This window comes from Drosophila subpulchrella, chromosome 2R (assembly GCF_014743375.2).
Source record: "Drosophila subpulchrella strain 33 F10 #4 breed RU33 chromosome 2R, RU_Dsub_v1.1 Primary Assembly, whole genome shotgun sequence".
Taxonomy (NCBI): Eukaryota; Metazoa; Arthropoda; class Insecta; order Diptera; family Drosophilidae; genus Drosophila; species Drosophila subpulchrella.
In genome coordinates this window covers 15791051-15816161 of record NC_050611.1, presented here as the reverse complement: position 1 = coordinate 15816161, position 25111 = coordinate 15791051, and the positions used below count along the sequence as shown (strand labels likewise).

Here is a 25111-nt window from a genome sequence, read left to right as displayed (position 1 = left end):
TCTCTTTTGCTCTCCCAAAACCCAATGGAGATGCTGATTATGCTTTCATACTTCACCCAGAATCTTAAATGCACAGTGAAAAAAATGAAGAAAATAAACCCTGAACAATCCTTTTGATGAAATAATTTTAATATAATCTTTGTTATATTATTGGTTTTAAAAAAATATATTGATCTTAAAAAGTTATTTTAATATACAAAAAATTTAATTAATAATTTCAAAACACTACAATTAATATTTTTAGGAATTACCCCTGTTTTCATTGCTGTCCCAGGCCCCAATGGAGATGCTGATTATGCTTTTATTCTCCACCAGAATCTTAAATGCGCAGTGAAAAAATTAAAAAAAAGAATCCTGTACAATCATTTAGAAGAAACGATTTTTTATATCATCTTCATTAAATCATTGGCTTAAAAAAATATATTGATCTTAAAAAATTATTTTAATATAAAAAATTTTAATTAATAATCTCAAAACAGTACAATTAATATTTTTAGAGATTACCCCCGTTTTCATTGCTCCCCCAGGCCCCAATGGAGATGCTGATTATGCTTTCATTCTCCACCCAGAATCTTAAGTGCACAGTGAAAAAAATTTAGAAAAAATTCAGAAAATAAAGCCTGAACAATCTTTCTGAAGAAGCAATTTTATATATCTTTATTATATCATTGGTTTTATAAAATATATTGATCTTAAAAAGTTATTTTAATATTAAAATGAATTTTATAAATAATCTCAAATCGGCAAAACTAATATTTTTAGGAATTACCCCCATTTTCACAATCCACTCCTTTTATATGACATAATATCGTATTGACTCTTATTTAAATATAAAGTGTGCCTACCTAAAATATTTTTTCGTGCATGCATCCCCTGATAAGAAAACAATTAAGCTTGACATTGGAGGCTGAATATAATGGAGTGCTATTATTTGTCTAGGAAATTATTAAATACAAGTCGGGTCTGTTGTTTATTTCCTCGCTAAGTAAGAGGAAATATTGTGTAAAGAACTTGACACATATGATGTACTATGCAAGCTGGGTAAAATCTTTTAAGAGTCATCTTTCGTGAGCTGTCATTATTATTTATTGATAATTTTCGTAAAATTAAGTTGTAAATGAAATACTACCTGGAATCAACTGCACTTCTGAAATGTTTGCTTGTAAACTTAATAGTTTAATCACTTTAAGCCTCTCTTCAATTATATCTAGATATTATACGATTACCATATTTAATAAGTAAATAGGATTCAAATTAAATGGAAACCTTAAAGGAAACCTTAAACCTTTTTCAATCCAGAAAACCAGATTTTTAAGCAAATTCAGTAATTGGCAGGCAGAGGGTTAAGTTAACACTCACTTGCTCTCCTGCCGCATCGGTAATAAAGTTACGAAATTTACGTCAAAGTAATTAAATGAAATTGAATGCAAGTCGAAAGCGGTTTTAACTTTTTGCCCACTTAAAATGCTGTTCGACGATTTGGCAATGAGGCCATGGACATGGACGGAGTCGGTTCCGGTTTTATTCCAGTTTCAGGTCCAGATCCATGACCAGGCCGCAGAAAGAAACCGCAGACAGAAGCCGCATGCTGTCGGGATGTGAGATACGAGTATCAGCTCCTGTCTGTCCAGTACCATCAACCCCATATTGCCCCCCATCCCCCCTTTCGCACGCTCATGTAAATTAGCTGCGTTGTCAAATAATTCTGATTTGTTGTTGCTACACTGGCGTGCTAATAAAAACGGAGGGGAATAGAATCCAGACCCATCACCATCGCCATCCCCAAATACCCATACCAATCCCCTTGTCAATATGTCAGCCTGACCAACGCTCGTCACTTGACAATGCCACTATCTCACTCTAACTAGGCGTGGGCCAGCGTTTTGTTTAAAAATCAAATCAAATATTACGAGAAAATTTCAATGCGGTCGAATGCATAGGAAATTTTATGCCCGCCGCAGCCGCAAAAACGCAAATGTTGACTCCACTCCGGCGGACAGCAGCTGGGAACCAGAACCCAGAACCAGTCGAGATGGAGCCGGGCGATACAGTTGCCCTCCATGCCGCACATCGTTCAGATACGGATACTGGTCATGGGTCGAGTCACCAGTCACAAATCGCTTTAAGTGCGATTTAAAGTTGCTTTTCAGCAATACGATGGGAATATTTAACATCGATACACAGAGAGAACATTGTTCTTGAATTGAGAACAATTGTTCTTAAAAACCGTGTAAGTACATTTCGGTATAAATGTTCTTAAAATTAGAACGAAATGGTGAGAAGAGAAAAGTTATTTTGAGTTTATTTAACAACTTTTTGATAAGTACACACTACTGACTGGACTAATAGTTTATTTGTTGAGATATACTATGCAAATACCGCCAATTCAACTTGATTCGAGAAAGATTTTTAAGAACAATTTCAACTCAAATGAGAGCGTTACAATTTTCTCTGTATAGCTTTTAAGTTAGATAAACATAAAGAGAAAATATAAGGGATCAGAAAAAAATAAGGAAAATATTTAATCTAAGTCATGTTATTAATAAAACCTATGTAATTCCTAGTTATACTTTTTAGACCAAGGGTAAAAATTACTGCCAAATTCTTAAAAAATATCTTAACTAAGGGACTAAGGGATCAGAAGAAAACAAGGAAAATATTCAATCTAAGTCATGTTATTAATAAAACCTATGTAATTCCTAGTTATACTTTTCAGACCAAGGGTAAAAATTACTGCCAAACTCTTAAAAAAAATCTTAACTATAAAGCCATGCGTTGAAGAACGGTTTTAGAAAGTCCAAAGATACCATTAAAATTATTTCCGCTACTTTTGGCGTTAATTTTTTGTCCCCTACAAATTTCGAAAATTTGTTTTCACATTTCAAGTTGAATTTTAAAAGTATATAATTTGTAAAAAGCTGTATATAAAACTAATTTTATATTAAAAATCATTTTGATCAAATCCAAATCTATATCTTTTGATACCTATATCAGAATGCATGTCTTGAAATAATATGAAAACTATTTTCTTTTATAAAATGTTTGGAATAACCCTGATGTGATTAAATATTTTTATCGAAATTCGTTGGCCAGCCCATACAAAAAATGTTTATACTTCATTACTGATAAGAGTTTTTTTTCACAGTTTGTTTCATTTGAATTGTACTGTTCGGAAAATGAAGACTTCATTTGGATGGTTTTTTTTGCTCTTAAGCCACGTGAGTGCCTATCGCTTTCTAGAGGAATCTTGTGGAACCTGGCCTGCATATAAACTCACCAATGTTGCCTGGTTGGCTAATATTAGGAATGCCACACATTTTCATTGTCACGGAACCCTGATTCACAGACGTTTGTATTTCCTGTGCAAAATACAAGATTTGTTATCTTAATGAAAAAATGTTTTTTAGGTTTCGTTTTAACTGCTGCTCGTTGCATATATCCTCCTAGAATAATGTAAGTACCAACTAGATAGATTTCCACCGATTTCAATATATTTATTTTACAGTATTGGCAGTCATGTGGAATTCGGATCAGCTACATATAATGTCAGTTTGTTTGTGGTGCACAAGGAGTATCTACAGAACGATATAGGCCTGCTGAAATTGTCAAGAAACGTCGACTTCAATGGTATGTGAACGGTTTTATCGCTCAAAACCAGATATTAATAGCAATTCTCCACAGCCTTCGTTTATCCAATATGTATAATTTTGGATATGGAAAATAGGAATTATGTAAAGAATACGATCAAGTTTACAACTACTGCCTCGATCCCTAACTATAATACTGCTGAAGTCATTAAGCTTCGACAGTTAAATCGTAATTATTGTCAAATGCATTTAAATTCCAATTCGAATCAAATTTGTGCTTATAGTACGGCATATCGAGTGTTCTGTTCTCTTGAGCTTGGAGGTCCCTTGACTCAATATATCTCAATCGATAATTCGACTCGTGAAGTTCAGTTTGGGATCCGAAGCGTTGGGGAAAAAGGCTGTAATAAACCCAGAGTTTATACCGACCTCACAAATTATGACAAATGGATTGAGGAAACTATACAAAGATATAGTACCGAAGAACAAAAGCCTGAGCAAAAACCAAACCACGGAATATGGTTGTATGAAAACTGTAGTGGCAATATCTTATCATCGAAACTACGGGCTTTTATTTATGGATATCACTTCAGGGCTCAGGGTTGGTTTATTACAGACAGTAAGTATATATACCATCGACTATTGGCGGATAATTGATACCTAAATATTAAATCCGATTCCGCTAATTTGTTTTCTATTGGTAAGCAACCATTTATTTCATTTTTCAGGATTTGTCATCACAAATGCCATAAACCTTCCCGAAGACCCTTTCTCACTGTAAGTAGTTAAAACAAGTTTAGAAAATGGTAATTAAATGAATCATTTATATCTGCAGAGATGTGGGTTTGGCGGAAACCCCAAGGTCCTATGACGAATTCAGAGTCCATTCTATATTCAAGCACAAAGAATTCTCTCAATATTACAAAAATGATATAGCTTTACTCAAACTGAATAGACCGGTGACTTTTGGTAACCGAAGTGCTGCAAAATCTTAGCATTATATTAATATATTCTATTTTTGCAGACAAGATGAGTCCTGTATGCATGCTAGCAATGAAAAATCACCGGGACCAGGCCGAATCTGCCTTGTACTTTACTATATTTTACTATGTTCAAACTGAAAATCACATTACTCTAATGGTAAAAAATGTTTCACTTATTGATCCCATTCAATGCTCCAACACAACTGGAAACACAATAGACCAGAATCAAGTTTGTGTGCAAGCCTCCCAAGGAATGAGTTACGGAAATCCTGGAGACATACTGATAAAAAAGATAATGTATAAGGCAAAAGAATGGATCGTCCTGGTTGGTATTGTCAGTTATTCATCTAATGGCGTACAAGTTTTTACAAATGTTATGAGACATACTGATTGGATAACCCATGTTGTTCACTCCAATCAATAAAAGTAACCATACTATGCAGAATATATGTACAAGTATACCTATATTATTGTTATCATTGTCAATCATTTTGAGTGTGGGATTTTGGGAGCTTAAATAACGTTTACAACAAAAAAAAAATTTCGGTAATTTTATTATTTGATTTGATAATCCAATCTTGATATCTTTAGCAATAGGAAATGTAAATTTAGTACGAAAACATTCGACATTTCATAAGCACTTCTTCATTATAATGACATCATCTTAACCCGACAAGGATACACGTGTTTTAATATCAATATCGGATTCTCCTATTTAATAGCTGGTTTAAACACTGTGTTTTATGCGCCATGTCCCCTTGGCCAGCGTGTCAACAAGAGATCAGAGATTGTGGGACGTGTCAAGTGTCCGAAATTCAATTAGACTTCATTAGCATTACCAGCCGGTGGCAGTCACCCAAACCCCCTCCCCCCTTGTGGTTTTCGTTTGTCTGTGTGCGTGAACAGATTCAAGCGTTTGCAGATTAGCATAAATGAGATCATTAAAATGCGCTTACGTTTGTGTGGGTGGTTGTTTTGGGAGGGGGTTTAAGGGGTTTCGAGGGGCTTCCAGGGGCTCATGGGGTCAGCTGAGGTGCGGGGACACGACTGCTACATTTCGCACGTTTCTCGGAGACTGACACCGCCTGCAAATTGCCCGGGTCCTGACTTCTGAGTATCTGAATCCTCGTTTTCGTCCTTGTTTTCCCGCCTCTCCAAAGGTGTCACTGCTGCCGTCGGTTCGTGTCCCGGCTAGACGGACAAAATGGAAATTTGCATAATTATTGCAGCATCTTTTGGCTCTGATGTCCTCCTGTCCTCCCCAACTTTCCTACAAATAGTTTTCCCTCCGCCCAGCCATTCCTAATTTGCTCATTACGTTTAGTGTGATGAGGCAGTTAGGACAAAAAACAGAAGGATACTCTGGCGAGAGGAAGAACTCCACATTCAATTTTGTTTTCACTAAGCTACAGGTTTAAAGGTAAAAATGGGCGTACTACAAATTTTCCACACCATTCGAGAGTATAATTTTAATTTTTAAAGACTTTCTAAGTAATAACAATATATATAGATTTTTATTTTATAGTTTAATTTAGATATTTGTAAAGGAGTATATATTTAATTAGTCAAATGAGTTTACTAAAAATAGTATACACCTTTGAAACAAAATATTCTTGATTTTTAAAAACCTTTTAAATAAGAAAAATGTATTTATAAAAAATATAATTTGTATACTCTCTATAAAAACTCTTTTGTTCTAATTTGCTGTGCTTATTTCAATTATTTGATTTTTGAACTTTTTCTGTGGAAATATGTTGGTAAATAAGAAATTAATTTCAATAAATAGAATCACCTTATTCAGACGTGTTCTATTAATTATTTATAAAAACAAAATAAAAATACATTGGACCCCTCCAGTTTAAATAACCCTTTTGTGTTATTTTAAGCTCGCATGTTAATTACCTGATGTCCCACATTCACTTTCACACCCTCATTCTTCTGCTAATTAGGACATCGTTTATTTTGCTCACCAGTGCTTCATTGAGCTCATTTTGAATTCAGTCAGGTTAATTGGACTGTCATATACCTGTTGCTCTGCGAACTTTGTCCAGAACTGACCTTTCCACCGGAAGTTCGTGCACATGCATTTAAAATGCCACACGAGCTCATTGAGTTTTGGGGTCGACGTACTGCTCCTGCTGCTTCTGTTCATCATCCTGTTTCTACTCCTTCTGCTCCTTCTACTCCTCCTGAGTAGTCGTCCCGTCAAACAAGCTAATTTTTGATGATATCCACTGGCGCCCGAGCAGGAGAAGATGAAGGACGGGTGCACTGGGGAGTGCACTAAAAGCCTGTCGCTGGCTGCAAATTGAATCAGTCGTCCAGTGCCTCGCCCATGGTCCACCATCCTGATGTGATGTGTGTGTGAGTTTTCGCCTGGGGCCAGTTTTGGTGTCCAGCGGGCGGCGTGCGCGCTCTCATGAAATGTGACCGCAATTGCGGTTCGTTAGCTGCATTTCAGCTAGTCCGCATCCATGTCAGGCGATGTGGATGTGATGCAGTGGCGCCACCAGGAGCTCTGCCCCACCTGAACGTGCTGCCGCCAAAAAAGCAACCCCAAAGAGGTGGTCGGTGGGTGGACGAGGTGGTGCCGGGTGGACCATAGCCCCCATAGCCAGCATGGCCAAAGCGCTGTGCTTAAGTGGTCCAGGCGACCGAAAGCACTTTGACCATGCGGTGGCAAAACCCCGACGGTCTGCCCCCAACACCCACTCACTCTGTTTTAGCGGGTCTACACAGCAAAGAAACTCATCTATCCTAAAAAAACTAATATATCCTTACTAACAATTTAAGCAAACCAATATAGGTTATAGGGTATTTGTATAAATGTATATATCAATTCAACAAATTGAATTTCTACCTATAACATACCCTTCATTGAATGTTTTTATCAGTACTTATATGTTTTGGGTTTTTGGAGTACAGCCCTTTAAGGAATATTACAATTGGAATATTATAATATTTTTATAATACTAAAATAATAATTATCTGCGAACCAAATGGAGAAAATGTTATTATTATTAATAAATTAATGTCCTTATTATTGAGGGGTTCTAGATCAGTTTTCTCATATTTAAAACTAGAAACATATTTATTACATATTATAAGGGGTTATTAAATAAGCTGTTGTAGTAAACTCCCTATAAAGTGTGTTTGATTATTTTATATATTTAATTTTTTTAATACAATTTAAGCTTTTTTTTGGCACATATGAAAATTAAAGCTCTAACTAACAATTATAAAAAGTTGGTTATCATAAAATTAAGCAATCAAAATATTTCGAGATTGAGAGTCTCATAACCTGTTATGCACAACTTATTTCTAAAAAATTATTATGATTGCACATAAAATGAGTTTATTATTCCATACAAAATGAATGGATAATATGAATGGATATATGTTATAATAACAGATATTTCCTTGTAAAAAGGTACCTAAAAAGTCAACCCCTTTCCTTTATCTTTCCAATATGTTTAGGTTTCCCTGTGGCACAAAAGCTTTAAAGCCCTGTGAGAGCATGGCCCCAGTCAAATGCCCAACTGACTGGGATTATTTATGTTGAAAATATCAAGCGCTTGAGGATTGCCCAGGCACTTAACGGCAATTAGCCTCAGGGCCACACACACACCTGTGGATTCCGTCCAGACTTTTCCCATCCATTGAGGGGGTGGAAACGGAGACTCCTCCACCTGCGTCCGCAATCACAGCTCAATGCTCCGGCCAACTCGACGGGATTTGCGCATCATCAAATGACCAACTTGAGGTAATTACCAACAAAGAGCAGGAGGCACGCACGTAGATATATCTGGGGCGATGTCCCATCCTTTCAGCTGGAGGTCTCCGGCCAACCCAATCTGTCCGGGCACGCAGGGAAAAAACTTCTGGCCTCCGTTTGGTGTCTCCTTTCAGCGTCGGACAAACGTGACAAGCATGCGGAATAAGCCAGTATGAAGGTGGACCCAGACCAAGACCAAGACGGAGCCCAGTTCAGACCCGTAGTTCCTCCGAAGGGAAGCTCAACAATTTAAACGGATCTCGTCCTGGATTTCAAGGATATGTCGCATTAACAATGCCCTGACCTACTGATGACTGCCAAATGAGTGGTTGGGAAATGGGAGAGGGGAGTGGCACTGAGAGTGGCAAGGGGGCAGGAGCACAAGCCACCCATCCCACCCATTTTTGTGGCACTGCTAGTGTGGGTCCTTTGGGGTGTGGGCTACGACTTTTGTTGCCAAACTAAATATTGTTAGGCAAAGTAAACGATGTTGTAGACTTTGGGCCAATGGGGGCTATCAGGGGCGTAGGCGAGGGGGTACTAAGGTGTGGGATAAGGGTCTAAACCTTATTTAATATTTAGAAATTAGGGAATATTTGAAAAGGTTTTTTAATGTTCTGGTTTAGTTAAACGCTTTTAATTATGGCTTACATTCTTGTAAGCTAAAAAAATATTACAAACAAAAGATATAATAAATGTAATATTGGTTTATTTATATTTGTTATGCTGATAGTTTGAAAAAATCAATTATTGTCAATAAATTCAGTACTCATTTTGTTTTTCCAAGCTCAAAGAAATATTTGAAATTTGTTTCCAAAATCTCAGCATACATTAATTAGAAAAAATTGTATAATTTGTTGTTACATAACGATGGAAACATACTTTGAGATAATAATAAAATTGTATTTTGTTATCACTACTAAATATTATTCACTACACTTGTTTTTAGCATTCAAAATTCTTTTTATTTATTCTTTATCGACTTTATTATACACAAATCTAAAAATAAATATTTCAATTAATGGGTCACAAGAATTAAAAGCCATTAGTTTAATGTTTCTAAATGAATCCCTAACAACTCAAAAGAGCAACTGATAAAAAAAACCAGCTTCCTGATAATTCCCTCTACTCAATTTTCGCAGCTCCTGGAAGACGCCTTCGCATTTTGCCACCCCCCTTCGAAAGGAGGTCTCTGCTTTCGGCGTGCTTTTTCCAAGGACCTGGCCGAGTGCCTCACGTCTATTACCGTTAACCGAAACCCAATGCCATTGCGGCCATTCAAGTCGACATCCTATCAGGGCGGCAGCTCCTTTGGGGCACCTGCCCCCCCCCCCCCCCCCCCATTTTTCCTTCTTCTATTGGAGATTTCCTTCCTCATTTTCCTGCCATTTTTTCTGTGTGTGTAGGTGGGTGCGTTTATTTTTCTGTTCCTTTTTCCCACCATTATGAAACTGAAGCCGGGAAATGTGGAGGATAGGATGATGCAGCCAGCCAGGAGAGGACGCACCTTGGATTCCCTGCAGCACACACACACTCATATATATATGCCAGGGGATATCCTGGCGGAGGGTCCTGAGTCCTAGCTCATTGTTGACGCAACTTGCTCATTAATTTTTTACGCTTAATGTGCGCTCATAATGATTTTTAAATTGAGTCTCCGATTTCACAGATTTGTTCGTGGCTTTCTACCTTCAACCTTCTGACTTTGGACAGTAGACAGTAATGACGTCAGAAGCGGCTCATTAGTGGCCAATGTTGAATGCAAAAGTTCATTTCCATTCAATCGCTGAATCATTGATACGCCCAAGCCATTCGCTTATTTATTCATATTCATATTGGCAAGCAAATAGAGAAGACGGCCGTGAGGATAAACAATGAGTTTACTGAATGCAGTGATTAAAATGCAATAAGCCCCCCCACCACCCCATCGCCACCACTGCAGCTGCTCAAATGTACGGTGACTCCTTTGCAGCTCATCGCATCACGCATACGCCACGTTGTCGAGTTGACCAGTTGGGAGGTCGAAAAGTGCCGAACGTTTTGTCCGGCTGACAAATTTAATTACTGCCCGGGTTGGTGGGGATCTGGGATATGGGCTCTGGACTCTGTGGGCCCTCTGCTGTTTGTCTCGTCACTGATATGGCCCAGACACATGAAGAGAGGTCCGCAGGTCCTTGCCGGGCTGCCCCGTTGTCCTTTCGAACGGACGAAGTCACTTCATTTGATGCGTCAATCAGCACAATCAAAAACTGCAGCCATGAAAATCAATTAAAAACCCGTTGACACACTGGCCCGGGCCAAGGATACCACACAGGGAGAAATGTTTTAAAATGAGTTGGTTGATTTTTTATACCTAAGATTTATGTTCCCTACATAAGGCTTCTGAAGAAGTGGACCGCAAAGTGCAAAGGATTTCTTATTAGTCATTTTTTTAAGAGTGACTATTTATATTTCAACCCCTTTAGTTCAAATAATTTTAGGATTTTTTTAACCTAGCAAACGAATTAAATAGTCTTAAAATAAAATATGGACTCCAGTGCCAGTAAAAATATATTATAGTCCAAAAGTGAGATGTATTTACCCCGAAAAAGAAAGATCTATTTTTCGTAGCATACTTTAATTATTATTATACTTTATTTAGAAAGAGTTTATTTTAATTGAATGTACCTTTTATATTATGAAGAGGTTCTCAATATTAAACAAGGAAGAACGCTATAGTCGAGTACCTCGACTATCAGATACCCGTTACTCAGCTAAAGGGACCAAAGGGAAATGGAGATATGCAAGCAGCAAAGCGAGATTGAAATGCGCCACCTACCGGCGGAAGACAGATTTAAGCATTGTGGGCGTTAGGGTAGGCGTGGCAAATTTTTTTTTGGATCAATCGATAGGCATTGACGAGACCAATACATTTCAGTTAAAATTTTTAATCTAGCATAAAAATTGTGGGCGCCACAGGCTTGGGCGGCTTGTGGGCGTTAGAGTGGGCGTGGCATATTCGCATAACAAACTTGCGCTGCGTACAAGGCTACGGAATCTAAATCTGAAATCCCAATACTCTATCTTTGATAGTTTCCGAGATATCCGCGTTCATATTTACGATTTTTTGAAGTTTGTGGGCGGTTTGTGGGCGTTAAAGTGGGCGTGGCAAACTTTTTTTTGGGCCAATCGATAGGTATTGATGAGAACAATACATTTCAGTTTAAATTTTTACTCTAGCATCAAAACTGTAGAAGCCACAGTTTTGGGCGGTTTGTGGGCGTTAGAGTGGGCGTGGCACTCTACTGAAACAAACTTGCGCTGCGTAAGAAGCTCAGGAATCGGCTCGCCAAATCTCAATAGCCTAGCTCTCATAGTTTCCAAGATCTCAGCGTTCATCCGGACAGACAGACGGACAGACGGACAGACGGACAGACGGACAGACGGACAGACGGACATGGCTAGATCGACTCGGCTAGTGATCCTGATCAAGAATATATATACTTTATGGGGTCGGAAACGCTTCCTTCTGCCTGTTACATACTTTCCGACGAATCTAGTATACCCTTTTACTCTACGAGTAACGGGTATAAAAATTGTATTACCAAATTATAAAATTAGATTCAAGCTGCATTTATTTTTATTCCTGAAATAAGTTTTTAAAAGGCGGGAGACGCTATGAACATGTCTGTTGTAATATTTATCTGCTAAGCCTGATATTTTTTGATCTTATACCCAATTTGTTATGGTAAGAAGTATTTTCTTAAAATAAAAAATAATAGAACAATAGAAATAATTTTCTATAGAAGTGGTTCCTGGCAAATACTTGGATAAGTATGGTATGATGATGAGTAATGGTATGATGATTTGTCGCCGTGCAGCATGTTATGTTTGAGTCCTGCGCCTGGTCCTGTGTCCTGGTCCTGTTTCCCGTATTCTGCGCCTGTTTCAGGACCTGCCCTTGGGTTGTGTGCATCCGTTGGCTGTCAACAACGTTGAACGTTTTGCAATTGACGCCGCCAGGATTAACATTTATATTTCAGCTGGCTAAAAGGGATCGAGTGTGGCGCCGATGGATGGGTGGACCCTATGTTATTTTTGCTTGTTTCATGCTCGTTACAATTCATTTGATATGCAAATGCTCTTTTGTAGCGGATATAAGTAACACATTCCCCCACACTTGTGCAAAACAAATCAAAGGCAGGCGATATGACTCGACTGACTCCTCCTAGGATTTTTCCAACGCCCATTTTCCCCGTTTCCGTTTCCTCGCTGATCGGTATCGGTTACACCGGTGACGTCAGCAGGTTGTTGCATAGTTAATTGGTGCGCCGCTGAGTTGCAAAAATCGGTAAAGAGAAAGGCAAACTGGCGAAAGGCTCGCCCACTTAATAAATGAAATGTCATTGAGGCATGCGGCAATCAGAGTCGCACAAAACTCAAATGAAAACACAATTCAACACGCAGCAAATGACATGGGTGGGGGTTGTGGGGGTGTTAAAGGGGGGCTGGTGATATGGGGGTATGTTCCCTACTAACTGACTGAAGTACGGGCGGACTGGGAGAATGACTGAATGACTGGATGACTGGTTGACTGACTGGCCAACTGACAGGGTCCAGGCGAGCTCCGCTTTATCTGCCTCTTCAGGGTTTCGCACAGCCAAAAGCAGGGGCGTCGAGTTGGAGGGCTGGAAAGTCACACCCACTTGTCCACTTGTCATAGACACCACACACCCGCTTTCCACGCAAGTAATTTTCCGGAAATCTTATCAAGAATACAACATCATCCTGGAAATGCGTAGCTTACTTAAAGAATTATTACCGTTTTCTCAAACGTTTTCTAAAAACAAGAAAACCGAAGCTTAGTATTGAAGTTTAAAATTGATAGAATGTCAAAATTTGTCCGATATTGCTGCCCTTTCTTTCCAAACACGTTTCTAATGTAGAATTATTGAGGCTTAAATAGAGTTATTTTGCAAGAAATGTACATAAGATATACCAAAATTGTAATACTCCATCAAAGTGGCATTGTTTCTCAAAATATTGCAAAAGTAACATCGATTTTTGAAAAAATACATCGATGTATTGCCATTCCTAAAAATATCGATGCTATCGGTAGTGACATCGATGGTTTTGTAACTTTACTAATCTGTTTTTGATGGGAGTTTTAATATTCTTAAATATATCTAAGTCTAAATAGTCATCTTCTAACTTACTTAATATAGGTCATCTTATCTCGAAATTTTATTTAATCAGATATCATTTTATTCAGATAAAAGAAACGAGTTTGAGCAAAATAGGTTAGTGGGAACAAGCGTTGCATTTTAAGATTAATAACTGGATATTTTTTAAGATCCACCAAAAGGTCTATAATGCTGCCTGCTACCCTTTCACATTTCACCAACCAGATTTAAAAGACTCCCTAAAAAAACGAGCGATGCGTGTGCGACTGCACAAGTAAACTCCCTGCAACTCTGGTGCAACTGCTACTGTTGCTGTATTCTCTATATCTGTATGTGCTGGTACTGCTACGTCAGCTGCAACTGATGACATTGTCAGACATCAAGGCGGCTCTCCAGCTATGAAGGACCTAACGGGCCTGACAGTTACTCAGCGTCAGGACATCGGGATCCTTCTGCTGATGCACAGGAAAAAGCTGGAAATAATACAAAATTTAACAGTGCGATCTAAACTCTAAAATATATTTTGAGGATGTATGCAGATAAATAGATATATGAAACAATACATGCCAATCCAATATGTAAAATATTTTATAATGTCGAACTCCAACTGTATCGGTATTTTTGAATAAAACTTCTATCCGGCACATATTTAAGTGTGACCAGAGATCGATAATATTTAAAAGATTTTTCGAATATAGAAAAATTATGTAAAGGGATTTTTAAGGATTCAGAAAAGCTCTTGTACCCGTTATTAAAAGACAAGGAAGTTTTTAAAATAAATATGATAGATAGTTTATTGGGGTCTGCGTGTTAAACTAAAAGTGCGTTCTAAGCCGTACATCGTTCTCTATGTTGTCAAACCTATTTTATTTCTCTCAGTGATGTGTGGGATGTTAGTGGATGCCTCGGGCAAATTAAAACTTGGGCCACACTCTTGACACGTGCTTAGTTGGTGCTGCACTCGCCGCTGCACTTCCCCTCCAGTTCTCCCCCTTTTTCTACGCCCCTGTTACCCCTTTTTTTTGGCTTTGCATGTTTGCGGCTTCTGCGGGTTCAGTTTGCTCTGGTCAGCTTTTTATTTTCTCTGGTTCTATGATGCTTTCCATCCTTTTTTCTCCGGTTTTAGCTAGTTTAATTTATGAGTTGGCATCACAAACTTCAACTGGCGTGCGAATGCATAAACTTGTTGCATACATTGAGGCGCCTCAGGTGAGGGAGTAAATTTTGTTAAATTTATGTGGCAGCTATAGACTTATTTATGAAGTTAAGTGGATCGGATTAATGGTAATTAGATTTATTCTAAAAATCTAAATTTTGAATTTTGTTTCAGAGAAAACTAAATAAAATCATTATGTCACTAGAATGCACGCATTAATAAAAGATAAAAACAAATTTAGACATTTTAATTTAATAATCCGGGGCCTTAATAATCCGTTAGCAATTCTTCAATTTATTACAACAAATTCAAAATGCATTTTATTTTAAGGATTGTATTTCTTACATTCCATTTTGTTGGCTAAAATGAAGTAATTTTTTTTTATTGCCCAAAAACTAAGCTTAAAGTTGCAACTGTTGCACAAATTGGTGCTGCAGCTGCAACTAAATATTGTTATTATTTTAACTCACTTTTTTACGTACATCCGTTTGCTGGCTAAAAATTTAATCAAATAGTAATTTATAGCATGGAAAATTTCTGCCAAATTGGCAACTATTTTCAGGTACTTTTTTGTTGGTCCACACACATGACATTGCATAATTTTTGGCATAATTTTTTTTAAACAAACTAGTGGGAGTTTTAAGCCCAGGTTTTTGGAGGTTGGCAGTGGGTGGATATGTTTTTGGATGTGCAGCAGTATAAACAATCCACTCAACCCACTTTGGCGGCGTTGTCTGCTCCTTTTTCAGCCTAACATGTTAGGCGTAAATGTTTTTTTTTCCATTTTACAACCAGCCAAAATAGAAGGGGGGTAGTTGTCAACAAAAATATCACTTGTTTGCATGAAAAATCTCTGCTCGCGGGTTTCAAGAGGGGTGTCAGCGATACAACGAGCCAAAGCCTGGTAAAAAAAGCGTAAACCAGCAAACGCCAGCGGAATTGAGCAATTTTTATGAATAGCAATAGTAACAGAAAATAGAGGCTCACTGCATCCCTGTTATATGGCAAAAAGAGCCCTAGTTCATCTGTCTTGCTTGAAGTGGGTGGTAAAAAAAATATACAAAAAAGTGATGGGAAGGGGTTTTGGGTGCTTGACAGTTTGACGCCCCGTAATTCATGCCATGATGAACGCCGACAGTAAAAACCTTTCTTTTTTTTTTGGTCCTCCCCACTCGCATGACATCTCACTTGACTTATGGAACAGCTGTTAGAGATTAGCATTTAACATGGGTTCCGCCGGCCATTTAAACCCTTCATCAGGCATTAAATGAGTTAAAGCTGGTAACATTAAAAATAATAAAAAATGAACACATTTGTCGCTAATTCGATTTGTCTGTCGCAACAGAAATGGCGGTTGGCGATCGGAAAAAGTTTGCGCCGTTTTTTTCCCGGGACCGGGGCCATAATTTATTACCTCCAGTTGAGCCAACTTAATTATATACGTTTAATACAATTTACTGGAAAGCGAAAAATCGAAGCAAAGGGCAAAGGGATGTGGTGTGAGAGACGGCGAATTAAAAATAAAAATTGAAAAGACCAAAAAGTAAATGCAGCCGCAGCAGATGGCGCTTTGCAAAATTTGTCCGCCATTCATGAAAGTTAATAATTGAGTTGATTGAGCTATGTAATTATACCTGGACTTGATGGAATTTCCATCTTGTTGTCGGAAACTATGAACCCAGTTGAACTGCACATACAATCAATTCTAAAATCGATTAATAGATTTCTTAGAATTTCTAAGATATATTAAAATACTTCAACACTTCGTCGGGTGTTAGAATAAAGACAAAATTTCGTTTCATAGAGCTTTCAAGTTGCTTAAAAATATTTGTCATTTGTCACCATTACTTTCAATCAAAAGATTAGGAGTTCAAACTATCATTTGGTTTCCTTATGTCGAGAACTTTCGTATTCAAAGTTTTATTGATTGAACAGTCTCTAGCTGGATTTTCGGTTATAAATCTTTTTCAAGTTAATCCGATAAGGTATAGCCAAAGACCATAGTTTATATTATCTTTGGTATAACTCTGTTTCTTCACTTTAAAAATGGGTTTGGTTTATTTATAAAATTTGTATTTGCGGTAGAATTTTCAAATACGTATTTTTTTTCAAAGAATGATTACGTATATATGCTCTAATTATTGGAATAAATGTCAGTATCAGTTTCGATTAAGTTTCATGGATCTCGACCTGAATATCTTTCTCTCTATCGCTTTCCATTACCATTTCCAATTTTGAGTGCAGCTGCCCGTTCTACGCTAATTTAATTAATTGAATTCATTTTGGCGCCGTTTTCGTCTGTGTGTGTAACGGCAAATTAACGATAGTACCGTGTGAGTTTGAGTGCATTTCGGTGCATTTTCGGTTTCGGGTTTTGAGGTTTTACCGGTTTCTGCTCTCTGCTCCTTTCTGAATTTAATACCCGGTATACGAAGATTACAAGGCTGTGTTTCATTCCACTAATTTATGACATACAGACTCTTAAATTCTGAGTTTTTCTTAAAATCTTTCTAGATTAAACTTTTTTGATTGCTGTCATACGGTAATGACGATACAATAATTTTTCTTAACACGTTGCGATTTAGTTGTTGGTAAGTTTCATCACTAGAAATGAAGTACACCATTTATAAAGTTAGATTTTTGTTTAAGTGAAAGCTTACTCCCTAAATTGACTTGAAAGTAAAAATTGTGTCCGTAATTCTAGTGTGTTTTTAAGTAACGATAACTTTTCATGACATATGATGACAACTCTGGTTTTCAACGATGCATGAAACAACTGATCGAAATTTAGCCACTGAACAATTGAGCAGTGTATTTAATGCTCGAAAACAGTGGGTTTCATATTAATCTGATTTTTCAAACCAATTCACTTGTCAAAAATTTAAGCAATTTAACAACCCTAGAGGTGCTGGAACTTTAAAATCCAGAGTTGTCACCTTATTTCGATAAAAAGCAACCACATTATGCATTATTTTCTTAGCATATTAAAAATAGTAACTAATTTTGATAAATAGTATAATAAATGATAAGGATCTAAACCAAAAAAATTGGAAGGTTCAACTAAACTGCAATTTTCTGTTGAATTTTTAATGGTTCAGTAATTTAAAAGTTTATAGAATACCCAAGTAGTTATTTAATATTTCACCTTATTACCCTTATTTTATTTTGGTCAACAATTAATTATAAAATTGTTTTTTATAGTTTAAAATGGTTTCCTTTTAAGAATATTTTTCAAATAAAAGCTAAAAATCCAATGAACTATCGATTCATTTTGGATAAACCAAAGGGATTCCCTTGTCATTTGTTAAGGGTGACCCACAATACCTGCTGATTTTCCCAGGGCTGCCGCTTAATCATCACTGGCTCGGGATATTTGAGGACATTAACTTTGGCTAGGAGTCTCCCAAGTTCCCAAGATTCGGTGTCTAATCGACTCTAATTCGATTTTCGCTGGCCCAATCAATTACGTTACCGAATTAATGTTTCAATTGAGTCGCAATTACGTCCGTCTACGGACCTAGCCCTGAAAATAATTGCAATCAATGGTCGGCAGCCAGACGACGCTGGGAAAATGCCTTTGTGGCATTTCAAATTAGCGCATCGCTGGCAACCGATGCCACCGATTCTACGGCATCCCGAAACTGGGTGGCAATTCAAATTCAGATTCAGATTCAGTTTCAGTTTCTGAAATATGCCAAATGGTTGGAACAAATCTGCAGTTAGCCCGGCGTCATTTACAAACTGCTCGCTATCAGGCCGCAATTATGCAAGTGAGGGCGTGTCATTGTGCGCGTAATTGTGCGCTCTTTCAACTAGAAAATGTTTCGGGCTAGCATAAACAAAAGGCCTTCGGGCCGTAGTTTTTGGGTTTCGAGTTTTAATTATCATATAACCGCACTTCAACAGCGGTCGCCACACATGCATTTATCTATATATGGACGAGGATGTGCAATGTCAACTTGATTATAAATTCAATAGAGAGAGAGGCTTTGTTTTAGACACACTGAATAGATGTCGGGCTGCAGGCTCTTCTGAATTGGTTTCGCTTCGAAATGCGAAAATGAAATGCTGTCAATTAGCAGGAGATGTTCGGTGCATCGGGTTTCTTCCCAGCGATAACATGAGTCTCTATGCCCGTCAATGGAATCGATCCAAATGCTTCTCAATCGAAGATTGACGGCTGTCGCGGTTACCTGGTTGTGAAAACGATAGCCTATTCAGTTGCGTTTGGCTTTCATGGGTTTCCGAATTGGGGTTCATGCAAGTTGCAATTTACTAAAATTGTTGCATATAAGGTTTATTAAGGAGATTGGAGAGTGCTGAATGGAGGTTGGTGAATAAGAGGGTTAAGTTCAGGTCATATATGTATGTATATATCTAAATCCAGGTTTAAGTGAATTGCTTACTAATAAGTTATAGAAAACATTTTTAATAAGTTTATTATTTTAATATTAATTATTCACTTATTTTATACTAGTTCAATTTCTTTTTTTGATGTTTGTGTAATTTAAAAATTCATAAGTGACAGTTGTGCGAAAAAATTGAAACATTGAAACAACTTTTAAATATGGTACTTAGTGTTGAATCCTTAGTGTTGTGTAATTTTAAATGGATGTTTATGTATTTTTAAGTTTTACAATACGAAATATTGGCATTCTTGTTCTTTGCAAAATAAATCCAGTCAGTTAGTCAATTTTATTATAATTGTAAGGTTAAGCCATGTCGCATTTTATATTTAACTTTCGATATAAGCTGATACCTAATCTGGAGTGAAAATTGTAAGCTGTTCATATATTTTACAGTAAGTGCCTTTTCAATAAATATTGATTTTTACAAACTGAAATTCGGCACATTGCTAATAAGAATGACGTTTCAATTAAGATACATATATCCCATTGAACATTAATGTAACATTATACATATCTCATGTGAGATTCGGATATAAATTCTCCACTGACTGAGTGCAATCTTTGAGACCTTTGAGATTCTTTGTGCCGACTGAAATTTTGGCCCACACAAGCTCAGCTCAATTTGTGCCAACTGTTTTAATGCTTAATGCCATTCGCACACTTCGGGCCACCTCTTTAGCTCCTCTGCTCGTTTATGATTCGACTAATGAGCTTTGGGTACCTTTTGGCTTTTGTCATGGTCCTTTGACATGTGCTCTTCGACTCCCCAGCGTATCCTTTGTAAGCTCGAATTTGCATTTGGCCTGAGACGCAGGCTCAGTTGGCATTTGCAATGAGAATGACTCTTGGCCAGGGGAAAAAGGGGAATACATATATGAATGTACAAGTATGGGATATATGGGATCCGTGGGGTATGGAATGGGGAGCCTTAACCAACTGCTTGGCATGTGAACATTGTAGCCCTACTGCTGCCGCTGCGGCTGCAATTTATGAAGTTCAGCTCTAAATGCGCTTTTAACCTGCAGCAGGAGCATGCAGCTAGCTGCTTTTGTGGCATTGCAACGGCCCGAATGCCGCTTATTATTATGCGGAGCACGTGGCCGAAAACTAAACACACGACCACCACGAATCACCAGACGGCGTACACTGCGAGAAAATCATCAGAAACCATTAAGGATCATCTTTGATTTGCATACAAAAATTATGTTTCTTAAATTTATTTTGGCATATTTTAATGAAACACTGAAAACATTTGGTAATAGAGGCCAACATGCTCCACAAAATATTTTTCATAATCATACAGTTCTGTTCTAATTTTTTCTTTTCACTAATTTTGTCCAATTCAACTTGATTTTGAATCCTTTTTTTTTCTGCTCTTTGGAAAATTGTTAGTCAGAAAGTTTTATTTTCTGAACCGTTTGAACAAAAAGATAATTAATAAAGTGAAAAAATTGTTACATCAATAAATGTTTTAAAATAAAAATGATGGGTTGTAAGACAGCTAAGGTTATTAATTTAATTTAATATTTACCTAATTTGATTTTAAGTTGTTCAATGCAATAATTTTTATTAAAATTCATATATCCCACTAAATTTTGTTTGATCTTATTTTTAGTCTGAAATAGATTACTTTAAATACCTAACATGTTTTTTTTTCTCAGTGCAGTTGCATAAATTGCTCACTCACACTCTCGCACATCCGGCTCACACATCCAACTCACACAAATAAGTCTGGGCAAACATAAAATGTAACATGCGAGCGCCGCATGTGCCATGCACAATAAATACGCGATACCTCGGAAGGGGCGGTTGGCTGGGAAAGGGGGCGTGGCACGAGGTGGCTACTGTCAAATGGCATGGTCAAGTAGTTTGGCTAAAAACTGCAAGCTGCAGGGGCAGAGGGTCAGAGGGGAAAGTGACTGCCAGATCATGTTTCTTGGCACGCACACCGATGCACATTAATATCAAACATGGCTTATGGCAATGAAAAGTGTGGCTTAAAAGGGGGTGGGGGGGGGTGAAGTGCTGGGAAGGGCGACTCCCTAAGAGGTCAAACTTTGACAAGGCTCAAAGCCACTAGAGTCAGCAATGGATACCATCTCATTGGCACAATTAAAACTAAACAACAAAAATGGCCAGCCCCAGTGAGGCGTGAAAGTGTTTCCATCCCCCTCCTAGATTTTCTCCATTTTCCACTGCTTTTCCTGACTCTTGGAAGTATGCACAAATATTTTGACAAAGCAAATATTTATCAACTTTTGTGCTCTCCTGGCCTTTGGCTCTCTGCATCCAAAAGCAAAGTGATATGGTCCAAAGTAATGGACATGATATGGGGGTGTTTACCCCCAATTTCAGGGCAAGAAATTCAAAGTCAAAGTTGTTTGCCCAGTTATATGGTAACTATATGAGCTAGTGGTTGAACAAAAAGGGCTATGACTGGCCTTTGGCCTTTAAGGGGTGTGAAGGTGAAGAGGCGCCTCTATTCTCGACTATATATAGGTATATAGAAAGCTATAGAACACAGTTGCACAATTGTGTGCTTAGCTAGTGTAGGGCGGACAACTTTTGAGAGCACAAATATAAATATATCATTCTCACTTTGCTTTCAACTTTTCAAAAGTGAAGTCGGTAGATTTGTCTGGTATAGTTTCCCCCATTTGTAATTAAAGTACTCCAAATAACACCGGAAAAAGTACAAATGGAGGCTTAATAATTTGAGTCCTACCAAAACATTTTTCTTTCACCACCAGAAAATTAAAATCTTTTTATTTATGTTACGTATTTTTATCAAAATAATCTATGATTGGTGTTATTTTAATCAAATTTGTCACTCCTGACAATGCATAAAAAATAATAGATTCTAACAAATATGGCTATTCCGCTCCTCTTTTTCTAAAATTCTCAAGAACCTATCTTATCCACCTCCCTACTTCAAAGACAGATGTCACAGTAAACGCCTTAATTTGCAACATACCTCTTATAACAAAAAAAAAATTGAGTTAAGAACCATAATGTATATTGCGATAATTATATATTAATATAAATTAAGTTGGTAACGCTTACAATAGATCATAATATTCTTAACTATTCCTCTTGTCATTCCTCCAAATTCTCTAGAACTCACATCATCCATATTCCGAAGACATATCTCAAAGTAAACGCCTTAATTTCATACTTCCTGCTGGACGCCTGCAACTAGCAATTTGCCCTCAGCTGTTGTTGTTGTTCTTACTGCGTTTTCAGAAGCTCAGAAGTGCTAAGGATGTTGCAGAAGGTCGCAGGACGAGAAGGATGTGGAGATGGGGCAGATTGTCCCCCCGACTGGACGAGACGAGTGTGCGAAAACCCAATAACCCAGAGCTCAAGGTGACAATGATGCAGCGGGGCCAGAAAGTCATGGTGTCTGTCTCCTTCTCCGGATTTGTGTGCTTTTCTTGCCCGTTTGTTTGTTTGTCCTTGTTGCACGTTGTTTGTTGTTGCTCTTGTTGACTTATTATATTTTAAGGGAGAACAAAAGCTGAATACTGCCTGCTGTTCCTCTGCTGGTTGTTGCCGTTTCGGTATTTTCATTGTTCAAAAACGGCAAGGGTCAAAGGTGAGCGCTGAGGACCCAGAGTTGCAGTAAGCAATTCATTCCCGCTGTGTTCCGCCCACTATTTGCTTTCACTGATGCAGTGGGCTTAGCTCCTCCAGCCCCTTTAAGTGTCCAAGATTGCGTAAGTTCAAAGTCAGTTAGTGGGATTTACGTAAAGCAATGCACATGTGTGCAGACTGTATGCTATATTCTTTTTTTTAGGGTTTAGAAAACATTATTGGTAGAATTTAGGCAGTTCTTCAAATCAAAATAATAGAGTAATCAATTACTTAAATTTATTGAAAGCTTAAAATATTTAATCAGTTCTAAAATATTACATTAGGTTATTATTCATAGAACAAATGTATTTTAAAACAAGATGATCATTTCGTAAAATGTATTTGAATGTTTTCTATATTAACCATATTTCATTCTTGATTCTACTTACATAGGTACTTTTATTTTCAAGTAAAAGCTTATAATTATTATTATTATACATTATTATAAATATTTAAATATTTTTTAAAATTAAATCCATTACATTTTTATTTATCCTATTTATAGATTTTTAGCTAACTTAATTCAAGTTCCAATACTTAAAACATATTTAAGACATTCACAAATACATGTATGATCTTGATAATAGTTTCCCTTTAAAAGTACTTCTTTGGAGCACACTACAGGGTATTTCTGCATCGCATATTTTCGCAAATCCCTTTTCGAGGTCACACATGCCGCACAGGTAGTCTGCTGTTGGCAGGTTGCAGCTCGCAGTTGAATAAATTTGTACAATGTCACGGCAATTATGTAAAACAGCGCCATTAGTGCTAAGATTTTCACCTCGAGCGGACCTGACTGACTGACTGACTGCCTGGATGGCTGACTGAGTGACTGACTGCATGAGTAAGTGTGCGACTGACAGACCTTTGCTCGAATTTATGAGGCATGTGGCAAGGACAATGCAACCTGCAGCGTGTGTTTGCGCATGCTGACGATGTTGCCACAGCGGCTGAGCGGTGAATTATTTATGCCAACTTGACATTTACTTGGCCAGGAGGCTCTCTAAGCCCTGAGCCCTGAGCCCTGAGCTCAGAGCCTTGTCCTTTGCCTTGCATATTTTCCGGGCCTGAACACTTTTTAGAGCATACTTTCCTGCGCATTTCATATTAATTGCTCTGGTGTTCAACTTTCAGCAGATTTCGCTGCTCAAATGCGTACAGCTTAACCTCGTAGGGCTTAGTTTTCATGGCTGCAACGATTTTTTACAAAATCTTGTAGGTCTTAAATAAACTTAAGCAGTTGAAAAATCAAACCACATGTAAATCTCTTCAAGAATATTTGCTGTTTGATATTTTAAGCGGATTTCTCAATGTCAAGCTAACTTTTACTTTTGAGTTGAACTGCTGTTTAGGAAAATTGTAGTTTCTCAATATTAATATCCGAATTTTCTACAATATTGTGTCTCTGTAAGGACTTGACGTTCGTAAAATTAACATCACAAAATAAACATCACTATCTGACAGATAAACAACTAAAACTTTAACATGACATTAAGAAATCGGCACAACAATTTTTATAGTTTTTATAGTAGGTCTACTAGATTTTTTAAAAATGTGTGACTTCCAAAAATATTTACTGAGTCTTCAAAATATTCTTTGTCTAAGTCTTAAATTATTTGTTCAAATTTTAATATATTTTTGTAAGTTGCACTATATTTAAATTTCTACCATAGAGCTCTTATATACCCATTTATATTGGATTTTCATCACTGGCCCAAGATGAAGATGAGATGTGTCCGTCTCGGCCGCAATGCTTAAACACATTTTAAATATTCATAATTCAATTTTGACTTGGTTTTCCGCTCAACTTTTTGTGGCCAGTCAACTTGGTGTTGTTGCCGTTGCAAATATATATGTATTATATATATATAGTTGTAACTTATTTGCTGCCACCGTGGCTGTTGCAACTTGTTTGCTCCGGCTTGGCCGCCGAGTATCTTATTTTCTTTTTGGTGCGTTATTAATGAGCAAAAGTAGAAATGCAGGCCACAGAAACAGATAGAGGTTGCTGGTGGAACGGGGCTGGCAATGTGGTGTTGTGGAGGGCTCGAGAAGGGATTTGCCTCGCAAACACTGTAACTGAGCTACTGCACCAAATTGCTTTAGATTTGCGGAATCTCTAGTAGAAATATTGTGTAGTAGAAATAAGTAATCAAATAGGTTTTCAGGTTGAGGCTAGTGCAAGCCAAAGGTTTACCACCAAAGTATCTTAGTTCTTGTTTAATTATTTGGATATTCATTACAGGGAATAATCGTAAAGCTATACCTGGGGTAGGTGGTAAAATTTAATCTTTTACTAATTGGTATTAATACATTAAATAAATACATCAAAACACTTTCGAAAGCGGGTGTAAGTAATTAAAAATACAATATAAATATTAGACTAAAGAAAATGATTTTAAATAC

At 37.3% G+C, this 25111-nt stretch overlaps 2 protein-coding genes across 4 annotated transcripts in view; one reads left to right on the top strand and one right to left on the bottom strand.

Annotated features, from left to right (window-relative positions):
• Positions 1-25111, bottom strand: part of LOC119551788 — a 40550-nt gene that overhangs the window by 2980 nt on the left and 12459 nt on the right. The gene's annotated exons all lie outside the window — the stretch shown is intronic.
• LOC119551787 (polyserase-2) lies at positions 1016-5001 on the top strand. 3 transcript variants are annotated; one of them, XM_037861332.1, is made up of 9 exons: positions 1016-1041; positions 3146-3348; positions 3408-3453; positions 3506-3627; positions 3682-4063; positions 4100-4206; positions 4316-4364; positions 4423-4556; positions 4612-5001. In XM_037861332.1, exons 1-9 carry the CDS (start codon positions 1031-1033, stop codon positions 4992-4994), a joined length of 1437 nt encoding a protein of 478 aa, XP_037717260.1. In that variant the 5' UTR covers positions 1016-1030; the 3' UTR covers positions 4995-5001. The 3 variants fall into 3 exon arrangements, with proteins under 3 accessions (XP_037717260.1, XP_037717259.1, XP_037717261.1); XM_037861331.1 differs by having other exon boundaries at positions 3682-4206; XM_037861333.1 differs by lacking the exon at positions 1016-1041 and adding an exon at positions 2105-2230 and having other exon boundaries at positions 3682-4206.

Excerpts from the sequence above, each read along its gene's own strand:
- LOC119551787 (XM_037861331.1), top strand. Across the intron at positions 3,454-3,505 it reads ATATATCCTCCTAGAATAAT|TATTGGCAGTCATGTGGAAT; the intron begins GTAAGTACCAAC and ends TTTATTTTACAG. Across the intron at positions 4,557-4,611 it reads GAATAGACCGGTGACTTTTG|ACAAGATGAGTCCTGTATGC; the intron begins GTAACCGAAGTG and ends CTATTTTTGCAG.